Consider the following 23,742-nt stretch of genomic DNA (forward strand, 5'->3'; position numbering starts at 1 on the left):
TGTACCGTCCTAAGCTAGCATCGCTATGGCTCCGTACGAGCAGTTCGACTCGGTTTAGCATTCACTAATCCTTGCTAACAAACATGTTATAAAGAGCCACTCACAATATATCTTTGTAACTTTGAACTTAATGCAGGAATATGAGCTAAAACATATGCATCATGGGTTACTACGATGAACTTGAGATCTGCTCATGACCAAATATATCTTAAGGGGCATATATGATGGTGACGATATATATTGAAGCAAAATGCATTTAATTGTATATGTAGTAGTAGTATCTCTTATGCAGGTTTTCAAGTAATCAACTTTGTAAGCCTAAAGCAAAAATCCAAAGGAGGAGATAGATGGAGAATTTGGCAATAGACTTGTTTGTTGCCCCTTTGATGCTCGAGACACATGGAATCAAATGGTCATGATAAAATCATTCCATACATTCTAAATCGTTGACTTAACTTTGGTATTATCTCCCATCTCCAATGATCTTTGTATATAATTTTTTGAAAATATAATTCCCTAATGAATCAAATATTGGATGAGGGTTCTATCATTTATACCTTCAATTAAGGTAATTTATTTGAAAGGCCACTTAGGTGAAGCAACTGTACTTATTGTAGTTTACTAATTCAAAAGTTTGGTTTAGGAAACTCTCGCTATCATAAGTAAGGATTAAAGTTAGTGTTCACATCATAGTCCAATGTTCGGCGAGCCAATATTGGATGTCGTACCAGCTAGCTATTGGTTTGATATGGTACTGGTATGTGCTATATCGAGCCAAGGTGTAAGAAGCATTGGGAGAATTGGAGGAGAGAGGGAGAAACCTGACCCTAGCCCTACGAGGAGGAGAATTAGGGGAGAGATAGAGAAGACAAAGGGGAGAAAGGGGGTGAGGGGGAAAGGGTGGGTGAGGGAGGAGACTGAGGGAGGGAGAGAGAGGTGTACCCGTTCGAATGCCTGGATGGGGATGGCATTGGCATTGGTCTTATTCAGGGTTGATGGCGTTGGCATCGATTGAGGGCATCAGCATCGATGTCAGTCTTGATGTCGATTGAGGGAATGGTGTCAACTAGGGTTCGACAGGGGTGAGAGATCTGAACATAGTCAAGTGTTCAAAGTTGGGGGGTTTTAAGTTATAACAAGCTAAACCATCATGATTGTTTGAGCCATGTCGATTCCTGGCCAGTTTGGTTTGGTATACCTTGAGCATGAATCGTCCAGTTTGGGGTGGTTCAACATATGCTGCATTATAACTTAAAAGTACATATGAATTGTACCATGCCAACAGGTTATTTATAAGATGTGAGGATGTGTACTTCCATTATTCATGCTAGCTCATATTTCTGCATCAAGATGATGCATTTTGATACAACCATATATATAGTGGTAAAATATCTATTTTTTTTCAAAATTTATCGGCATAACCTTTAGAGTAGGCATGTTAATAACAAACTATCATTATTTATGTTGGATCCAAGGCATGGAATTAACAAAGCTCATCCTATAGAAGTTTCTTGCATTAGCAGTTTATGAGGCTCCCACAACAGCACCTTAGCAGTATGTGTATCACAACTACATTGTGTTTTAATGAGTAACAATATTTCATATCTCTTATCAGAGTTTTGGAGCTCTGTTATATTGTTTGTGTCTAAACATATTTCTATAATGTTAGTTATATGTTGGATTGCTTGAAGCTATGAAATACACATGCTCTATATTAGTTAAAATAGATTCACATTAATTGGTCTTGTGCAAATAAATTTAAACTATAGTTGTTACAGCATTTCTCTGCACTAATTAAAGTCTATTATATTAGATTGATGGTTTTTAAGAAAATTAACTTAGTGCATTTTGGCACGCTAACTTTGTCTTTCTATGTTGGAGTATGCTAAGTAATGATTGGCTTCAGCATGATTTGTATGTTGTGCAGGTACATGATTGCCACAATTATGATGCAAAATACTTCAATCCTGGATCATAAGACACTTCTGGATTTAGTTTCATCCTAGCTTATGAACTTAGGTGATAAAATTGTTGCCTACTTGTTGTGTTAGATGGATGGAAATTAAAAGCAAATGCAGTTTATTGTTACCTTATCATGATTTTTTTGGCATGAAATATCTTATTAATCTTGATGTAGTACATGAATTATATGCCTCATTAATCTTGTTGTATTTTTAAATTACTGAATTTGATAAAACATTAAATTTTTAATTAGAATGGTCTTGCTGAAACAGTTTGTACTGTGACCTTAATAAATGGGCCATAAACATAGCTTGAACAAATAATAACAGTAAAACTTTACCATGCGATGCTCTTCACCTCATATTTTTCTTTCGACATATTATCTCATGCAACCATAATGAAAAATTTTGGACTTAGGCTTTTAACAGGATATGTTCTTACTCCATATCTACGATATATCTATTTAACTGACAACTCTTTCAGAGTCTTCTCCAACCGCATCGCTTGGTATACAGTCACAAGTTAGCTATGAAGGGCAATCATTAGCTATGTCTCATGTGAATCAGTCTCCAGTGCTGCCACCACTCTTGCCCCAGAATCATCAGCACAAAGCCACATTAGCCACTACACAGGGGTCTGCCAGTCTTTCTCATACGATGTCATCTGTTTCAGGATTCAGCCGGTCCACTGTGGCTAATGCTGATCAGACCTCTCATTTCCAGAGCATATCAAGCGTATCACAGAACTTTGTTAGTAGTTCTGCAGGGCAAGGTTTAACACCAGAAAGATATGCCAATGGACAAAGGCAGAATTGGGGTAGGCAACAACAACCACAGGCATTCATTTCCCAACAACATCAACAGCAATCACAAAACACATTTGTTTACCAACATGAGCTTCAGCAGCAAATTCTGAAACAGAATGTTTCTCATCCTTCACTCTTGCAAGCACAGATCCAACAGCAGCATCTGCAGCAGCAGCAGCAGAATTTTTTGCATCTTAACCAAGTGAAATCTTCTCAGCAACCTTCAATGCAAATGACATCCAGTCTTCAATCAGGCCAGTCCATGGTCCATCAGATGCGGCCTACAGTTACACAGTCAGCTTCACAACCCAACCTTCAGAAAAATCAAATCCAACAGTGTGTACCATCTTCACTTAAGCAACATCCACAGTTAGTTGCAAGACAGAAGAAGCAGGCACAACCTATTATACACCAACAATCATCTTCACTTCAGCAGGAGTGTACTTCTGTTCCTCAACAATCTATCTTGTCGTCATCACAGAAGCTAATGGGTCAGCACTCAAGTATCTCAGATATGCAACATTCCAAGCTACTTGGACAACAAAATAGTGCCTTGAACATGAAGCAGCAGCAGAAAAGACTACCAGGCCAGAAAACTAGTTTGATAAGCATGCAGCAAGCACAACCAGAGTCGAGTCAACGGATTATATCTTTACATCAGCAGCAGCAATTAAGGTCGCAAAGTAACATTTCCGGACTGAAGCCGCAACTGCAACCACATCAACAGCAACAGCGGCAGTTGATATTTGGATCCCATTCTAGTGCCTCAAACATGCAGCCAAATGAATGCACAGTGCCTTCCTCGCAACAAACAAAGGCTGTAACACAGCAACGAATCCAGCAGCCAACTGTTACATTCTTACAATCACAAGGTCGGCTGTCCCAATACCAGTCATCTCAACAACAACTGATGCCTCAGGTTCAGTCTCAGCCTCCACGATTGCATCAACAGTTGGCTATGCATCAGCAGCCAAATTTGTTACAACAAGAGATGCAACAAAGGCCTCAATCTTCAGGCGCACTGCTTCAACCTCAAAATTTGATTGAAGAGCAGAGACCATATATTCAGTCACAAAGAGGGCTTCCAGAGGCAACATCTAATAGTAAGTGGGGGAATAAATAGTTTTGTTTAAAACTTTAAATGATGTCCTAGATGCCCTTTATGTTTTTACAACCCTTCCCACTGTTTATTCTGCTTTCTACTCTTTATTTATCCCCTTTATTGATATTGTTCATTTCTTATGAATCTTGCGACCCTTTCCGCAGTTTATTATGCTTTCTACTCCTTTTCTATCCCCTTTATTGATATTGTTCGTTTTTTATGAATCATACTGGTTCTTCCTTTCTCATGTCAAATGGCTTCTGGAATTTACCTGCTCTGTGTTGTTTTTCCATTTTCCCAGATTCACTGCATAAGGTTGTGATGAGTTTCAGAGTTTTTGAAACAGGCTATGGTGAATTATCATGTCAATTGCTTATTATATCTTTGCTTTATGCATTAGAAGTTCTGTTGCTACAACATCTTTATAATTTAGATACATCATTTCTTCTTTTCCATGGTAGGAATTGTATATTTATTTGATGTCTCAACCTATTTGAATCCATTTCTTTTGTTTGTTTCCACCTACTTTGGATGTTTATACACGAGCTTACACATTGGAAAATTATCCCTCCTGCTCTGTCATCCCATGTGCTTTTGGGATTGGCTTTTTAATTGACGCTCTCTCTCTCATAACTCTCCATAAAAAAAAAAATATTTTACAGTTTTCTGTACCTTTAAGCATTTATGTTGCTCCTTTGCTTGCTTAAACTCTAAGATTATTTGCGTAATTATGCCTAAAGTATAATTAACAGATTGGCCTTAAAGTATTTACTGATAACAGATCTTTTGATGTATTCCAACATAATCTGATAAGGCATTGTCACCTGAGTTAACGGATAAGTTGCTGTGCATTTCACCTCTTTTTTTCCAACTAATATATTAAATTTGTTTGATGGAGACACTTACCTGGAAACCCATAGGGGCTTTTTGGTTGACTGGTTTTATTTAAAAGAGGTACACAATAAGCTCAAAATGATTGATTTTTTTATAAAGATGGCAGTTTGGTTGGTTTCCATAACACCTTTTTTGTCAAAATTAATAGGGTGAAAAATGAATTTTATGAAAAACAAGTCTCCCATTGCTTTTCCTAAAGCTATGTTACAAAGAATTATGTTTTATGGTATATATTTTAGTAAAACTCGCAAGGAACCAGACAGCCCCTTAATATTTTGGACAATTTTGTGTTTTTTATTATCTTTCAGATAAAATCTTCACAATTCACATTGTGTATTACCTTTCAATCTTTAGCATGTTTTTTTTTCCAACCACTAGTCCTATCAAGAGAAGTTCATAGTGAGTCTTAAATCTAACTATTAAACTGTAAGCTCTTGTGAATTTAAATTAACTGATACTTTATTTTTAATAATTAACCAAAGTTATTGCTATTTCTACTTTGGATGCTTTGTCAAGTACTCAAGTTTGTTCCCATTTATTTGGTGGAAGTTATTCTGAATTATCATTCCTGGTACATCTGATGTCCAATATCCTCAACAGTTCTAGATAAGATATTATCACATGAGAGGAATCTCTACAAGTCAAATAACTTAGGGAAACTCTGTTATCCTTTTCTTTTCTCAGGTCTGATCTTTGGACTTTCTAAACTCTTGCTGTTACTCCTGATAACATTATGAACCACCTACTTCAAATACTATTGGTCCTATTCCTCGTTAAAAGTCTTTCCTGTATCGAATCTTCTTTCCCTTTGCTGCAACACCTTTTTTAAAATATTGAAAAATGTGTGATTTATCTTTAGTTGCGTGGAGTTGAAACTATTGCATTTCTCGAAACATTGCCAAAAGTGAGGAAGCGTCTGTTTGTAAAATTCTTAGGTACTGGATGTCATCCAGGTCCTGTTTTAGATTTGAATATGATTTTCATCAATACTGAATCTTGATAATTTTTTATTGGTCAATAATTGAATTTCATTTGAATGAGGCTCAAGAGAAGTGTGAAGAATACACAATGAGGAGTCCATCTCTTCGTGCGGGCATCATAGGTGAGGAAGGAGGGATCTGAGGGGTGATTTCACCCTTTACAATATAGGATTTTTATAGAATAATTAATATATGATGCTTTGCTCCCTAAATTCTAAATTATCTTGTTGATCAAATATGGCTTAGGTTTTTGGATAAGATTGCCTTCTTAGTATTGTGGCAACATTTTGTCGTTCCATTCAAGGATGTAAGGTGGCTTTTTTATAATGAACAACAGGAACTTTGTTATCCAATCATCAACATCCAGTCCCATGTGGTTATGTTCATCTAAATTTACTACAATACCAGAATATCCTAGATCATCCATGCCACTTCCTTTTTAGTGCACATTTCTTTCCCAAATTGGTATATTTTAACTAGAATTATAGATCTAAGTAGAATCTAGAAAGAACAACGAAGAATCGGTGAAAGAGGAAGGAGATGAATGGTAGGAGGAACTAAAAGAAGAAGAGAAGAAAAATAAAAGGAGTACTACTACTACTGGTCTTCTTAGTAGCTTAGGTACGTATGGCTTGTCTTTAATTTCTTTGATTTGCTCTCTATCTATTGTCTTCGTTATATATATATATATATAATGAGAGACTTTGGATATATAAGTTTTTATTTTTATTTTGCAGAGAATACTTATAAATTATAACAACTGAAAATGGAGATACATAAATCGCCTTCTTCAAACACCTCTAAGGCTGGGAACTAGCAAGAAAAGGCCTTCAAATTGCATGTTGGGTCCATTCCGAATATGTAATGAATGTCATTAATTGCTGGATACAGCTACTAAATGTGTCGAGTGCTTATGTATTCTATTTTGTAAAAATAAAAGGGCTCCATGTGCTTATGGATAGACCTGGGAATAATTCCTCGATACCTCAAGGGAAGATAAGCAGGTTTTTTTTTCCTTCTTTTCGATGGATGTTGATGTTTCACTAATGGATAGTTAATTTCAGATTCCCATGTTGATGTCATTGTTTGAGATTTATTATGGCCCATGAAGTTGAATGATGACTGAATGATAGAGTTTGTGGATTTTGATCTTATTTTATGAAGTGTAAGCTATTTTTGTGATAACCCTTTATAATCTATGAGTGCTTTATTTATGTACATGTAAATAATTATTTTATATAGTGAGCTTAGCTATATCATATTTTATTTATCTTTTAAATTGCCTCATTAATATGTATATATTGTGCCATATCATATCATGTATCCATGCCATAAAGCTTGGGAGGATTTTCTGAATTGGAATGTCATCAAAACTATGATAAAAATTTTCTATCTGATGTGTCATTTGTGCTAACTTACTCTTGAAATTGTGTTCTAAATTCATGATTTTTTATGATTAACATGGGTTTGTTGTTGCCCCCTTCAATAAAATACTGGCTCTACCAGTTGTCCTAGCCTTGGAGAAGTCCTAGGGTTGGATGGCTCATTATAAAAATTTTCATATAGTGAGGTAAACTAGTTCTCAGTAAACATATCTTTATTTCACCATGTGCAGCTCAAGGTTTTCTAAGTTGATGTACAGATTTGTATTGGTTACTGGCTGGTACCGGATGACTGCATTGAATTATGTTATGGGTTGTATATGTACTAAGCAAGAATAAGCAGAAGGTGTGAAAACACCTTCAAACTCGTCCTTAGTGGTGTCAAGTGGTGCGTGGTTCATTAGAAGTTGGTTTACAGCAGTTTAAGGTGGTTTAGGTCCATTGATCTAGGGATCAGTCCTAAGGGGGTGCGAGGTGCCGGATTCTTGTGACAGTATGAGCCACTGCAGGATGTAACATGGTATTTTAGTCATTAGGATTCATCAATCACTTACTACCTGCAGACTATATTATGTGATAGTTTTCCATGGGCAATTCTGATGGTAGAAGGTGGACCTACTTAGAAGTTTGTGTATTGCATCTAGACTTGAAACTTTTGCAATGATGTTGATGCACAATTGATTTCAAAACCAAATTATTACTATTATTTTTGATGCTTAATAAATCATTAGAGATTTCTTCCACGGGCATCCTAATTGTACAATTTTATTGCTTTCGGGTTTTTTTAGAGTAGTAAGGTTGTGATAGAATGGGTTTTCAACTTCATGTTAAATTTTCTCTCATCTTATAATATGCCGGAATTTAGATCCGCCAGTAAATAAAGTAGAAGTCCTATTCAGAGAATTATTTACGTCTAAGATAAGGATTTGTTCTGCTTATTGAATAATAATTTTCCATTTGGGTTATGGCACAATGATATTTTGGATGGCCTTACATAATTTTGGTTCATATGATTTTTTTATTGGTTAACTTAGTTGAATCCTGTGGCTGAAAGATTGTTAGCAGTTGTTGTTTAATGTCTATCTTGTTGGCCTTGGGTTTCCCTTGAAATATTCCTACTTGCCTAATGCCTATTTCTTTCAACTAAATGTTTTCTTTTTTCAAAAAAAAAAAAAAACAACAGCATTGGTGGATTCTACAGCACAGATTGGAAATGCAGATGTCGTTGATCGGCAAGAGGAAATCTATCAAGAGGTGACTTATCACAGCTTTCCTTTCTTGTAATTTCCATTGATATGTTTGTTGTGTTTTATATTATTCATTTGCATAAATGAAAATTCATTGTAGTGCTAGACAGACCTAAGTTGTTCTTTCAAAAGAATAGAGATGCCCCATGAAGTTTAATCTGTTGGTTAATTTAAAAATTAAATTAGCATAAGAAAGAAACTTAGAGATTTCACCTCTGCATTCTATTAGTTTTGATGGTTTTCCTCAATTGCAGATAATGTCCTGGAAGAAGTACTCTACAGAGCTCAATGAATTCAATGGAAGGATTACTCTGAAGATCGCGCAGTTTCATGTATTATATCTGTTGACCCATAAAGCTTTAGATTTCCCTACAAGTTAAATAGAAGAAATGTTTGAAAATCTAGTTTTTTTCTGCTAATCAATCTTGTCTTCCCCCTTTCCCCCCTTATTTCTACAGCATGAAGGTGTCAATGCAGCAACAAAGCAATCAGAACAGTTTGAAAAAGCAAAATCGTGCCAGTCTGCATCACCAACTGTTCTTTCAAGGCTTATAAAAATTTATGTGCACATGTAATTTTAATTTACATCATCTTAAGCCTTGGAACTAGTTCCAGATGCTCGTCTAATATATTTCCATTGCAATTTAATAATGAGAAAAGAAAAGAACGAGTATACAATAATAAAATATCAGTTCACATAGACATGCCTCACCTCTGGAAACCAACTACATAATGCATCTGTCAATGTACTAAAAATAATTTTAAAAAAATCTGCATTTTCTTTCGAAGCTGTAATTTTGTGCTTAACATAAGGTCATCTCCACAGAATTACATCTTTAGAGGATTTGATTATGTTGTTTGGAAATGTACTATTCAAAAAATTAAACCTCATATGGCAGTTTCTGGACTATTTGTTACAAGCCCACCTTATTATTTTGATTAAGCCTGATCTATCATAAATTATTTCTGGAACAGTTCAATCATTATCTAATTGATATCCAAGAAATAAATGTTGTTTTAATTTGTCAAAAATGGAAAATTTCTTTAGTAAGGGTTGTTTTACTCAAACATTAACAATAATCATCCAGCTTTGTCACAATATATGGCATTGGCTTTATGGATTGTAATTAGCTCAAACAGTTTTGACATAGTTTTTACTTTTCTAGGGCCATCCATAGTATTAGTTCAAGCTTTTCCAAATCCTTCTTCACAATCACCATCTACGTGACCTTATGTCTTCTCTTCTATGCTTCTACATCTTTTAAAACATATTAGAACCTATCTTTGCTGGTGCCCCATTAGGTCCTCACTGAATATTGCTCATACCGAATTTGATGATTCCCCCATCATTTCCATAATTTCAGCAACTCCAATGGAATTTCACCCTCGATCTTTCTTTTTTCAATAAAAAAACATAAATCCATGTCAAAATTCTCATTTCTGCTACACCCACCTCTTTTCGTTGGTTCTTTTTTGCTTGCCTATTATTTAGGTAAATTCATGAAACCCCCGAGTCGTTCTATAGATTATGAGCAATACCTTATTTATCACATAAAACCCCAAAGGCACCTCTACGCTTCATCCAACTAGCTCTAGTTCTATTACATATATCTTCATCTATCTCTCCTTATTCTGTATAATTAGTCCAAGCTAACAAAAACCACCACTCTGAAGCATAATTGACCTTTATCCTAGGGGAAAACGGCTTAATTGTACACAAGAATTTATAATTTAGACATAAAAGCTGAACACTGCAGACTTAAAGGTAACATACATTAATAATAGAAAACATTTAGTGATGCTACACAAGAAAACAAATTGGATTATACCATACCTCAACTTTTTGTCTCTTGAAATTGGATGTTGAAGTTGATTCAAGTTCAGATTGTTGGAAACTATCACTCATGCTGCCAGCTGATGGCATAACATTCAAGGGCCTGGCAGTTATATCACGCTTCAATTTTTTTGTCATATTATTTCCATCCTGTGACATGAGTTCCTGAGCTTCCAAATGGAACTTTGTTGAGGCAACTAAATCTTCACCAAGAGCAGCTCTGGAACCATTTCCAGGTGCTGAGCCTGCTATTCCATCAATCATGCTGATAACAGAGCGAATATCATTAACAGAGGAGCTCAGCTTCTTTGGTGATAAGGATTGTACCTGAAAGAGTAGCAAAAACAATAAAGTTTTCATACTTCTTAAAACTTGGAAAACATACTGCATATGCTTGCTAACATATTAGTAGCTAACTTCTTATCTATACAATTGGTACCAAGCAAGGAATGCTGAACCGGCCTGTACCAGCCGGTTCAGCCCATACCGAACCAGTACCGGCTCTGACCGGTCTGGTTCGGTGTTAAAAATTGGTACCGGCCAACCGTACTGGCATGTATCTTCCAAATATTTTGGATGCGTGAATTAAGCTAAACCAGTGGTACCGGTTCGATACTGGTTCGGACCGGTACCGGCGCCTACCAATACGTTATATTTTTATATAGGAAATATTTACAACACATGAGGCATACCTTTAAGCAAGCTGTTTAAATATTGATACAAGTGCAGCAACAAGACAGTCTCTGGACCAGAATTTCGAAGAAAGTAAATAGCCCTAAATAAAAAAAATAACTTTTTCACTTCCTGCAGCTGTAGCATGCCAAAAGGCTGGACAACAAGATACATAAGAGCCTCGATAAATTAAAGAGCCCTACATTATTTTGCAAATGCTTGAAATTGTTGACCAACATGATTTTATCTTGTGCACATATAATGCTCTTTCTCCACTAAAAATGTTTAACATCCAGTCCTTGGATGTCCCAGGCAGACATATAGACCAGCCTCCAAATATAGTCAATTCAAGAATTTATTAACATAACCATTTGATGGATGAAACACCCATCCAAGCATCTAGAGATTCTAGACAGCCATTCGAATGTTTAGATAGCACTTTTAAGCTTTAGTAGGTTGTAAAAAAAGAGCATAAAATCTAACAATTGAAGAAAAGAAAAAAGAAAAGGACATGCACCGGAAAACCTTCTCATCAGATTATGCTATAGTTGAAAGCAAATCTATTATTTACTTAATCAAATCATGAATTAGAAAATGGTTGGAATCAAATTCTGGACAGCCCAATATTTAATAAATTCACCCTAACCAGTAAATTTTGGCCTCTACCAGTGTACATCCAGTTCATGGAAAAGACCAGCTTACCAAATACCAACCATAACAGGTCAACCACTTGTTGAACTAGCTCACACTAGTTCAAGCAGAACTGGAAGCTGTTTCTTAGTTTATAAAAAAGTAATTTCTAAAATTTTAAGGAAAAGAATCAAGAAGAAGAAAAAGGAAGAGAAAAAACGGAAGAATGTGAGAAAAGAGTAAAAATTATGAAATATTTAAAAATCGGGTTTGAACTGATGAGGTGATTGTAAAAAAACACAAAATTTCTGGAATTAAGGAAATTCCTTTTGACCTCAACTGATATGATTTCTTTTTTTCAAAGAGAGACTGTAATTCTCTTGCAGGACCCCCAATCATGATAAGATGTTGGATTGATGATTGAAGATTGAGATCACTTTGACTGGGGCTTACACTTTGACAGCTCCACACAAGATCATCAATCTATTCAATCAGCGATTCCATGGAACTAATAGGAGCTTCAAGAGGCACAAGAATGCGTATGGGAAATGGCGACATCAATCACTAAATAACCTTGTAAAAACATGGCTTTTGCAAATAAAATACAAGTATAAAATTTTAATAACTTTAGATACATGGATGTCTGAATGAAATTTTTATTAAATGATATCAAAAAAACATGTCCCATATTCAATGTAGCCTGTAACTTCATAATGATTAAAAGTTAATATAACATGTAAGTAACATTCATAATGACTACAAAAATCTAGCTTTACAATGTGAAATGCAGCAAAATCCTCATCAATAAACACTTACAAAGTTTTAGCTATATTGCAGATGTTGAGAATCAATATTTCAGATCCATGAATGCAAATAATTGAACATAGAAAATGGTCTAATAACTTTTCTTGATTAATTACCAAGTTTTCACAAAATCATATAAAGACCAATATATAAAAGCGCTTTAGAAAAGTTGACTGACCGCTTTGATTAAGCGATTTATAGGCTGTTCTTTGGCATTTGATTTGCCCAGAGTTGTAAATACAACATTCGCCTCACACCCATCTGGACTCGAAAATTCTTCAAGCAATTGTGAGGCTGAAATCCCAGGTGTAGAGATAGTAATAGGATGACTTTGAGGGGAAGAAAATGCTTGTTGATGTCCAATAATTACAGCATTTGATAATGATGAAATGCTAAAATGTTTCTCAGGATCTCCAGGTACTGGAGAGGGAGTTGTGGGAGCATAAGGAGACGAAATAAAGGTTGAGTTTGCAGACTGCGAAGGTGTTTGCTCTTTTGGAAGAGATGACAATAGAATGTTCTGATCAATTTTTTGAGGCGATGAATGCTGAGAAACTTGAAGTGAAGTAGGTTGAAGGTTTTGAGGAGAAGAAATTGGAAAAGAGACACCTGCCTTAAGTTGTTGATGAGAATAATTATGGTGCTGACCTGAAGGGTAATGTCGTTGATATAATCCTGATTTGATGCCAGAGCTTTGTCTCCCCTTCAACTCATTTACATCATTTTTTTGATGCTGTGGCATCTGGTGCAGCGGCAACTGTGTCACTTGATGTAGCTGTTGAGATGCACTAATGGTAGTCTGCAAGGATCCAACATCATCCTGTTGCACCAAGCCCACAGTTCCCTGTTTCATGGAGTCCAAAGATCCTTGCTTCGTTGGATCCAAGCTAGGAGTTGGCTGCAGTGTATTTGCCATGTTCTGCTGTGTTGTTGGAACATTAACAGCCGTTGATAAAGGCATGGATCCAAGCTGCATGCTTGGTGCAGCAGCTGACTGCATTGATGCTACCGAGCACGGCAAGTTTATCCGTTGCACCTCGTTTACATGATTATCATGCTGCTGCAGCTGAGAAACTTGAGATGGTAGATGCTGTGGCATGGACTGAGAATGTCCCTGAGGCTGAGAAGGAACACTCCTATTCTTTCTTGAATTTATGAAATTGCTCATAAAATTCTGAAGCAAAGGAAACTTCCTCATCACATCAGAATTGATGTTGCTCTTAGATGTATGTAAAAGATTTAATATGAGCCGTGATGCAGACTGGCACGATTTTGCTTTTTCAAACTGTTTTGATTGTTTTGTTGCCGCCGCATTGACACCTTCATGCTGTAGAAATAAGGGGGGAAAGGGGGAAGACAAGATTGATTAGCAGAAAAAAACTAGATTTTCAAACATTTCTTCTATTTAACTTGTAGGGAAATCTAAAGCTTTATGGGTCAACAGATATAATACATGAAACTGCGCAATCTTCAGAGTAATCCTTCCATTGAATTCATTGAGCTCTGTAGAGTACTTCTTCCAGGACATTATCTGCAATTGAGGAAAACCATCAAAACTAATAGAATGCAGAGGTGAAATCTCTAAGTTTCTTTCTTATGCTAATTTAATTTTTAAATTAACCAACAGATTAAACTTCATGGGGCATCTCTATTCTTTTGAAAGAACAACTTAGGTCTGTCTAGCACTGCAATGAATTTTCATTTATGCCAAGGTCCGCCGTACCGGTACCGATCGGCCGTACCGGTGGCGGCCCGGACCGGTACGAAACCGGTCCATACCGGTGGCGTACCGGTCCGTACCGGTGGCGTACCGGTCCGTACCGGTGGCGTACCGGTCCGTACCGGTGGCGTACCGGTCCGTACCGGTGGCGTACCGGTCCGTACCGGTGGCGTACCGGTCCGAACCGGTTCGTACCGGTCCGAACCGGTCCCGTACCGGTCCGTACCGGTTCTTCAACAATAAATTACCGGTACCGGATTTTACGCTGATCCGGTACCGGTCCCAGGCCGGACCGGTACGTACCGGCCCGTACCGGCCGGTACGGCAGACCATGATTTATGCAAATGAATAATATAAACACAAAAAACATATCAATGGAAATTACAAGAAAGGAAAGCTGCGATAAGTCACCTCTTGATAGATTTCCTCTTGCCGATCAACGACATCTGCATTTCCAATCTGTGCTGTAGAATCCACCAATGCTGTTTTTTTTTTTTTTGAAAAAAGAAAACATTTAGCTGAAAGAAATAGGCATTAGGCAAGTAGGAATATTTCAAGGGAAACCCAAGGCCAACAAGATAGACATGAAACAACAACTGCTAACAATCTTTCAGCCACAGGATTCAACTTAGTTAACCAATAAAAAAATCATATGAACCAAAATTATGTAAAATTATTATTCAATAAGCAGAACAAAACCTTATCTTAGACGTAAATAATTCTCTGAATAGGACTTCTACTTTATTTACTGGCGGATCTAAATTCCGGCATATTATAAGATGAGAGAAAATTTAACATGAAGTTGAAAACCCATTCTATCACAACCTTACTACTCTAAAAAAAACCCGAAAGCAATAAAATTGTACTTTTAGGATGCCCGTGGAAGAAATCTCTAATGATTTATTAAGTATCAAAAATAATAGAAATAATTTGGTTTTTTGAAATCAATTGTGCATCAACATCATTGCAAAAGTTTCAAGTCTAGATGCAATTCACAAACTTCTAAGTAGGTCCACCATCTACCATCAGAATTGCCCATGGAAAATTATCACATAATATAGTCTGCAGGTAGTAAGTGATTGATGAATCCTAATGACTAAAATACCATGTTACATCCTGCAGTGGCTCATACTGTCACAAGAATCCGGCATCTCGCACCCCCTTAGGACTGATCCCTAGATCAATGGACCTAAACCACCTTAAACTGCTGTAAACCAACTTCTAATGAACCACGCACCACTTGACACCACTAAGGACGAGTTTGAAGGTGTTTTCACACCTTCTGCTTATTCTTGCTTAGTACATATACAACCCATAACATAATTCAATGCAGTCATCCCGTACCAGCCAGTAACCAATACAAATCTGTACATCGACTTAAAAAACCTTGAGCTGCACATGGTGAAATAAAGATATGTTTAGTGAGAACTAGTTTACCTCACTATATGAAAAATTTTATAATGAGCCATCCAACCCTAGGACTTCTCCAAGGCTAGGACAACTGGTAGAGCCAGTATTTTATTGAAGGGGGCAACAACAAACCCATGTTAATCATAAAAAATGATGAATTTAGAAAAGACACATTTTTCAAGAGTAAGTCGCACAAATGACACATCAGATAGAAAATTTTTATCATACTTTTGATGACATTCCAATTCAGAAAATCCTCCCAAGCTTTACGGCATGGATATATGATATGATATGGCACAATATATACATATTAATCAGGCAATTTAAAAGATAAATAAAATATGATATAGCTAAGCTCACTATATAAAATAATTATTTACATGTACATAAATAAAGCACTCATAGATTATAAAGGGTTATCACAAAAATAGCTTACACTTCATACAATAAGATCAAAATCCACAAACTCTATCATTCAGTCATCATTCAACTTCATGGGCCATAATAAATCTCAAACAATGACATCAACATGGGAATCTGAAATTAACTATCCATTAGTGAAACATCAACATCCATCGAAAAGGAGGAAAAAAAACCTGCTTATCATCCCTTGAGGTATCGAGGAATTATTCCCAGGTCTATCCATAAGCACATGGAGCCCTTTTATTTTTACAAAATAGAATACATAAGTACTCGACACATTTAGTAGCTGTATCCAGCAATTAATGACATTCATTACATATTCGGAATGGACCCAACATGCAATTTGAAGGCCTTTTCTTGCTAGTTCCTAGCCTTAGAGGTGTTTGAAGAAGGCGATTTATGTATCTCCATTTTCAGTTGTTATAATTTATAAGTATTCTCTGCAAAATAAAAATAAAAACTTATATATCCAAAGTCTCTCATTATATATATATATATATATATATATATATATATATATAACGAAGACAGTAGATAGAAAGTAAATCAAAGAAATTAAAGACAAGCCATACGTACCTAACCTACAAAGAAGACCACTAGTAGTAGTACTCCTTTTATTTTTCTTCTCTTCTTCTTTTAGTTCCTCCTACCATTCATCTCCTTCCTCTTTCACCGATTCTTCGTTGTTCTTTCTAGATTCTACTTAGATCTATAATTCTAGTTAAAACATACCAATTTGGGAAAGAAATGTGCACTAAAAAGGAAGTGGCATGGATGATCTAGGATATTCTGGTATTGTAGTAAATTTAGATGAACATAACCACATGGGACTGGATGTTGATGATTGGATAACAAAGTTCCTGCTGTTCATTATAAAAAAGCCACCTTACATCCTTGAATGGAACGACAAAATGTTGCCACAATACTAAGCAGGCAATCTTATCCAAAAACCTAAGCCATATTTGATCAACAAGACAATTTAGAATTTAGGGAGCAAAGCATCATATATTAATTATTCTATAAAAATCATATATTGTAAAGGGTGAAATCACCCCCCAGATCCCTCCTTCCTCACCTATGATGCCCGCACGAAGAGATGGACTCCTCATTGTGTATTCTTCACACTTCTCTTGAGCCTCATTCAAATGAAATTCAATTATTGACCAATAAAAAATTATCAAGATTCAGTATTGATGAAAATCATATTCAAAATCTAAAACAGGACCTGGATGACATCCAATACCTAAGAATTTTACAAACAGACGCTTCCTCACTTTTGGCAATGTTTCGAGAAATGCAATAGTTTCAACTCCACGCAACTAAAGATAAATCACACATTTTTCAATATTTTAAAAAAGGTGTTGCAGCAAAGGGAAAGAAGATTCGAAACAGGAAAGACTTTTAACGAGGAATAGGACCAATAGTATTTTAAGTAGGTGGTTCATAATGTTATCAGGAGTAACAGCAAGAGTTTAGAAAGTCCAAAGATCAGACCTGAGAAAAGAAAAGGATAACAGAGTTTCCCTAAGTTATTTGACTTGTAGAGATTCCTCTCATGTGATAATATCTTATCTAGAACTGTTGAGGATATTGGACATCAGATGTACCAGGAATGATAATTCAGAATAACTTCCACCAAATAAATGGGAACAAACTTGAGTACTTGACAAAGCATCCAAAGTAGAAATAGCAATAACTTTGGTTAATTATTAAAAATAAAGTATCAGTTAATTTAAATTCACAAGAGCTTACAGTTTAATAGTTAGATTTAAGACTCACTATGAACTTCTCTTGATAGGACTAGTGGTTGGAAAAAAAAGCAAGCTAAAGATTGAAAGGTAATACACAATGTGAATTGTGAAGATTTTATCTGAAAGATAATAAAAAACACAAAATTGTCCAAAATATTAAGGGGTTGTCTGGTTCCTTGCGAGTTTTACTAAAATATATACCATAAAACATAATTCTTTGTAACATAGCTTTAGGAAAAGCAATGGGAGACTTGTTTTTCATAAAATTCATTTTTCACCCTATTAATTTTGACAAAAAAGGTGTTATGGAAACCAACCAAACTGCCATCTTTATAAAAAAATCAATCATTTTGAGCTTATTGTGTACCTCTTTTAAATAAAACCAGTCAACCAAAAAGCCCCTATGGGTTTCCAGGTAAGTGTCTCCATCAAACAAATTTAATATATTAGTTGGAAAAAAAGAGGTGAAATGCACAGCAACTTATCCGTTAACTCAGGTGACAATGCCTTATCAGATTATGTTGGAATACATCAAAAGATCTGTTATCAGTAAATACTTTAAGGCCAATCTGTTAATTATACTTTAGGCATAATTACGCAAATAATCTTAGAGTTTAAGCAAGCAAAGGAGCAACATAAATGCTTAAAGGTACAGAAAACTGTAAAATATTTTTTTTTTTATGGAGAGTTATGAGAGAGAGAGCGTCAATTAAAAAGCCAATCCCAAAAGCACATGGGATGACAGAGCAGGAGGGATAATTTTCCAATGTGTAAGCTCGTGTATAAACATCCAAAGTAGGTAGAAACAAACAAAAGAAATGGATTCAAATAGGTTGAGACATCAAATAAATATACAATTCCTACCATGGAAAAGAAGAAATGATGTATCTAAATTATAAAGATGTTGTAGCAACAGAACTTCTAATGCATAAAGCAAAGATATAATAAGCAATTGACATGATAATTCACCATAGCCTGTTTCAAAAACTCTGAAACTCATCACAACCTTATGCAGTGAATCTGGGAAAAAGGAAAAACAACACAGAGCAGGTAAATTCCAGAAGCCATTTGACATGAGAAAGGAAGAACCAGTATGATTCATAAAAAAACGAACAATATCAATAAAGGGGATAGAAAAGGAGTAGAAAGCATAATAAACTGCGGAAAGGGTCGCAAGATTCATAAGAAATGAACAATATCAATAAAGGGGATAAATAAAGAGTAGAAAGCAGAATAAACAGTGGGAAGGGTTGTAAAAACATAAAGGGCATCTAGGACATCATTTAAAGTTTTAAACAAAACTATTTATTCCCCCACTTACTATTAGATGTTGCCTCTGGAAGCCCTCTTTGTGAGTGAATATATGGTCTCTGCTCTTCAATCAAATTTTGAGGTTGAAGCAGTGCGCCTGAAGATTGAGGCCTTTGTTGCATCTCTTGTTGTAACAAATTTGGCTGCTGATGCAAAGCCAACTGTTGATGCAATCGTGGAGGCTGAGACTGAACCTGAGGCATCAGTTGTTGTTGAGATGACTGGTATTGGGACAGCCGACCTTGTGATTGTAAGAATGTAACAGTTGGCTGCTGGATTCGTTGCTGTGTTACAGCCTTTGTTTGTTGCGAGGAAGGCACTGTGCATTCATTTGGCTGCATGTTTGAGGCACTAGAATGGGATCCAAATATCAACTGCCGCTGTTGCTGTTGATGTGGTTGCAGTTGCGGCTTCAGTCCGGAAATGTTACTTTGCGACCTTAATTGCTGCTGCTGATGTAAAGATATAATCCGTTGACTCGACTCTGGTTGTGCTTGCTGCATGCTTATCAAACTAGTTTTCTGGCCTGGTAGTCTTTTCTGCTGCTGCTTCATGTTCAAGGCACTATTTTGTTGTCCAAGTAGCTTGGAATGTTGCATATCTGAGATACTTGAGTGCTGACCCATTAGCTTCTGTGATGACGACAAGATAAATTGTTGAGGAACATAAGTACACTCCTGCTGAAGTGAAGATGATTGTTGGTGTATAATAGGTTGTGCCTGCTTCTTCTGTCTTGCAACTAACTGTGGATGTTGCTTAAGTGAAGATGGTACACACTGTTGGATTTGATTTTTCTGAAGGTTGGGTTGTGAAGCTGACTGTGCAACTGTAGGCCGCATCTGATGGACCATGGACTGGCCTGATTGAAGACTGGATGTCATTTGCATTGAAGGTTGCTGAGAAGATTTCACTTGGTTAAGATGCAAAAAATTCTGCTGCTGCTGCTGCAGATGCTGCTGTTGGATCTGTGCTTGCAAGAGTGAAGGATGAGAAACATTCTGTTTCAGAATTTGCTGCTGAAGCTCATGTTGGTAAACAAATGTGTTTTGTGATTGCTGTTGATGTTGTTGGGAAATGAATGCCTGTGGTTGTTGTTGCCTACCCCAATTCTGCCTTTGTCCATTGGCATATCTTTCTGGTGTTAAACCTTGCCCTGCAGAACTACTAACAAAGTTCTGTGATACGCTTGATATGCTCTGGAAATGAGAGGTCTGATCAGCATTAGCCACAGTGGACCGGCTGAATCCTGAAACAGATGACATCGTATGAGAAAGACTGGCAGACCCCTGTGTAGTGGCTAATGTGGCTTTGTGCTGATGATTCTGGGGCAAGAGTGGTGGCAGCACTGGAGACTGATTCACATGAGACATAGCTAATGATTGCCCTTCATAGCTAACTTGTGACTGTATACCAAGCGATGCGGTTGGAGAAGACTCTGAAAGAGTTGTCAGTTAAATAGATATATCGTAGATATGGAGTAAGAACATATCCTGTTAAAAGCCTAAGTCCAAAATTTTTCATTATGGTTGCATGAGATAATATGTCGAAAGAAAAATATGAGGTGAAGAGCATCGCATGGTAAAGTTTTACTGTTATTACTTGTTCAAGCTATGTTTATGGCCCATTTATTAAGGTCACAGTACAAACTGTTTCAGCAAGACCATTCTAATTAAAAATTTAATGTTTTATCAAATTCAGTAATTTAAAAATACAACAAGATTAATGAGGCATATAATTCATGTACTACATCAAGATTAATAAGATATTTCATGCCAAAAAAATCATGATAAGGTAACAATAAACTGCATTTGCTTTTAATTTCCATCCATCTAACACAACAAGTAGGCAACAATTTTATCACCTAAGTTCATAAGCTAGGATGAAACTAAATCCAGAAGTGTCTTATGATCCAGGATTGAAGTATTTTGCATCATAATTGTGGCAATCATGTACCTGCACAACATACAAATCATGCTGAAGCCAATCATTACTTAGCATACTCCAACATAGAAAGACAAAGTTAGCGTGCCAAAATGCACTAAGTTAATTTTCTTAAAAACCATCAATCTAATATAATAGACTTTAATTAGTGCAGAGAAATGCTGTAACAACTATAGTTTAAATTTATTTGCACAAGACCAATTAATGTGAATCTATTTTAACTAATATAGAGCATGTGTATTTCATAGCTTCAAGCAATCCAACATATAACTAACATTATAGAAATATGTTTAGACACAAACAATATAACAGAGCTCCAAAACTCTGATAAGAGATATGAAATATTGTTACTCATTAAAACACAATGTAGTTGTGATACACATACTGCTAAGGTGCTGTTGTGGGAGCCTCATAAACTGCTAATGCAAGAAACTTCTATAGGATGAGCTTTGTTAATTCCATGCCTTGGATCCAACATAAATAATGATAGTTTGTTATTAACATGCCTACTCTAAAGGTTATGCCGATAAATTTTGAAAAAAAATAGATATTTTACCACTATATATATGGTTGTATCAAAATGCATCATCTTGATGCAGAAATATGAGCTAGCATGAATAATGGAAGTACACATCCTCACATCTTATAAATAACCTGTTGGCATGGTACAATTCATATGTACTTTTAAGTTATAATGCAGCATATGTTGAACCACCCCAAACTGGACGATTCATGCTCAAGGTATACCAAACCAAACTGGCCAGGAATCGACATGGCTCAAACAATCATGATGGTTTAGCTTGTTATAACTTAAAACCCCCCAACTTTGAACACTTGACTATGTTCAGATCTCTCACCCCTGTCGAACCCTAGTTGACACCATTCCCTCAATCGACATCAAGACTGACATCGATGCTGATGCCCTCAATCGATGCCAACGCCATCAACCCTGAATAAGACCAATGCCAATGCCATCCCCATCCAGGCATTCGAACGGGTACACCTCTCTCTCCCTCCCTCAGTCTCCTCCCTCACCCACCCTTTCCCCCTCACCCCCTTTCTCCCCTTTGTCTTCTCTATCTCTCCCCTAATTCTCCTCCTCGTAGGGCTAGGGTCAGGTTTCTCCCTCTCTCCTCCAATTCTCCCAATGCTTCTTACACCTTGGCTCGATATAGCACATACCAGTACCATATCAAACCAATAGCTAGCTGGTACGACATCCAATATTGGCTCGCCGAACATTGGACTATGATGTGAACACTAACTTTAATCCTTACTTATGATAGCGAGAGTTTCCTAAACCAAACTTTTGAATTAGTAAACTACAATAAGTACAGTTGCTTCACCTAAGTGGCCTTTCAAATAAATTACCTTAATTGAAGGTATAAATGATAGAACCCTCATCCAATATTTGATTCATTAGGGAATTATATTTTCAAAAAATTATATACAAAGATCATTGGAGATGGGAGATAATACCAAAGTTAAGTCAACGGTTTAGAATGTATGGAATGATTTTATCATGACCATTTGATTCCATGTGTCTCGAGCATCAAAGGGGCAACAAACAAGTCTATTGCCAAATTCTCCATCTATCTCCTCCTTTGGATTTTTGCTTTAGGCTTACAAAGTTGATTACTTGAAAACCTGCATAAGAGATACTACTACTACATATACAATTAAATGCATTTTGCTTCAATATATATCGTCACCATCATATATGCCCCTTAAGATATATTTGGTCATGAGCAGATCTCAAGTTCATCGTAGTAACCCATGATGCATATGTTTTAGCTCATATTCCTGCATTAAGTTCAAAGTTACGAAGATATATTGTGAGTGGCTCTTTATAACATGTTTGTTAGCAAGGATTAGTGAATGCTAAACCGAGTCGAACTGCTCGTACGGAGCCATAGCGATGCTAGCTTAGGACGGTACAGCTGCTCAAGTTAGTTCATATATAAAATGCCTTTCACCCCACCCATTCTATGGTTTGAGAGCCTTCGAGGCCCTTTCTTATCCACTCGCTCCTCGGACTGCCTTTGAAGGTACCTATGCTGTCGGATGCCACTCGCTGACAATGTCGGCCGTCACTGGTAAGTCCCTCTGCTCCCTCTCTCTCTTTCTCTCACTCTATTAGGTTTAGGGTTATAATCATGGTATGTCGTACCGTACCAAACCGGATGGTACCGAACGTACTGTACCATACCGGTACCGATATCGGTGGCGTACCGACACTCGGTACGCCAAAAAAATATGTACAATACTATATCGATACTATATTAGTGTGGCACCAGTACGGGGTCCGGTACCGAGACGGCAAACCTTAGTTATAGTCCCTCCTGCCCTCTCCTTCTCCCCCTCTCTCTCCTCCCTTCTCTCTCTGCCCCTCCCTCTCCCTATTTCAGTACACTTCAACATGGCACAGCCCATACTATACCATACCGATAGTTCACCAATACGGTTCACGATACCTGTTCACCAAACCTTGGCAAGGACACTTGCAACACATCTATTTTTTCTGCCCTCATGTTTATGCTCTTATACTTTTAGATATATTCATCTATTATTTAGCTTTCACGTCACCATTACACTATCTCATTTTATTCTACAGCATAAGATGATCATACAAGAAAGCTCAAGAAGCAAATATCCAAATTTAGTGGGCTATTTTGCAAAATTCATACTAATTTTATTATTCATTCACGAGTCCGCTAATTTTTTTCCTTTATTTTGCAGCACCATGTGCTACATCACTTATCCAATCCTAAAGATAACTTAACTAGTAGTGGTATCTGGACCTATGTCGCAATCCACTATAACACATTAAAAGTGTATCCACTAGTTAGTATGCAATGTTTGAAATATCAACTA

The 23,742-nt window shown here is 36.5% G+C and overlaps 2 protein-coding genes across 3 annotated transcripts in view; one reads left to right on the plus strand and one right to left on the minus strand.

The window, feature by feature from the left end:
* Positions 1 to 970: 970 nt before the first annotated feature.
* On the plus strand, positions 971 to 8,854 carry LOC113461756 (mediator of RNA polymerase II transcription subunit 15a-like). The gene is made up of 3 exons (XM_039123578.1): positions 971 to 3,870; positions 8,309 to 8,379; positions 8,627 to 8,854. Exons 1-3 carry the CDS (start codon positions 2,511 to 2,513, stop codon positions 8,750 to 8,752), a joined length of 1,557 nt encoding a protein of 518 aa, XP_038979506.1. The 5' UTR covers positions 971 to 2,510; the 3' UTR covers positions 8,753 to 8,854.
* Positions 8,855 to 8,924: 70 nt separating this feature from the next.
* The window catches only part of LOC120109906 (mediator of RNA polymerase II transcription subunit 15a-like), a 37,466-nt gene continuing 22,648 nt past the window's right edge, over positions 8,925 to 23,742 (minus strand). Inside the window, exons 4-9 of one of the 2 annotated variants that reach the window (XM_039123577.1) lie at positions 18,938 to 20,362; positions 14,444 to 14,514; positions 13,766 to 13,843; positions 12,491 to 13,639; positions 10,899 to 10,981; positions 10,315 to 10,533 (exon numbers count right to left, since the gene is read on the minus strand). In XM_039123577.1, coding sequence (XP_038979505.1) covers positions 10,901 to 10,981; positions 12,491 to 13,639; positions 13,766 to 13,843; positions 14,444 to 14,514; positions 18,938 to 20,362 — 2,804 coding nt within the window. In that variant the 3' untranslated portion in view covers positions 10,315 to 10,533; positions 10,899 to 10,900. Of the gene's footprint in view, positions 10,534 to 10,898; positions 10,982 to 12,490; positions 13,640 to 13,765; positions 13,844 to 14,443; positions 14,515 to 18,937; positions 20,363 to 23,742 lie in introns of both variants that reach the window. The other variant, XM_039123576.1, reaches the window with a different exon arrangement.

This window comes from Phoenix dactylifera, chromosome 2 (assembly GCF_009389715.1).
Source record: "Phoenix dactylifera cultivar Barhee BC4 chromosome 2, palm_55x_up_171113_PBpolish2nd_filt_p, whole genome shotgun sequence".
Lineage (NCBI taxonomy): Eukaryota > Viridiplantae > Streptophyta > Magnoliopsida > Arecales > Arecaceae > Phoenix > Phoenix dactylifera.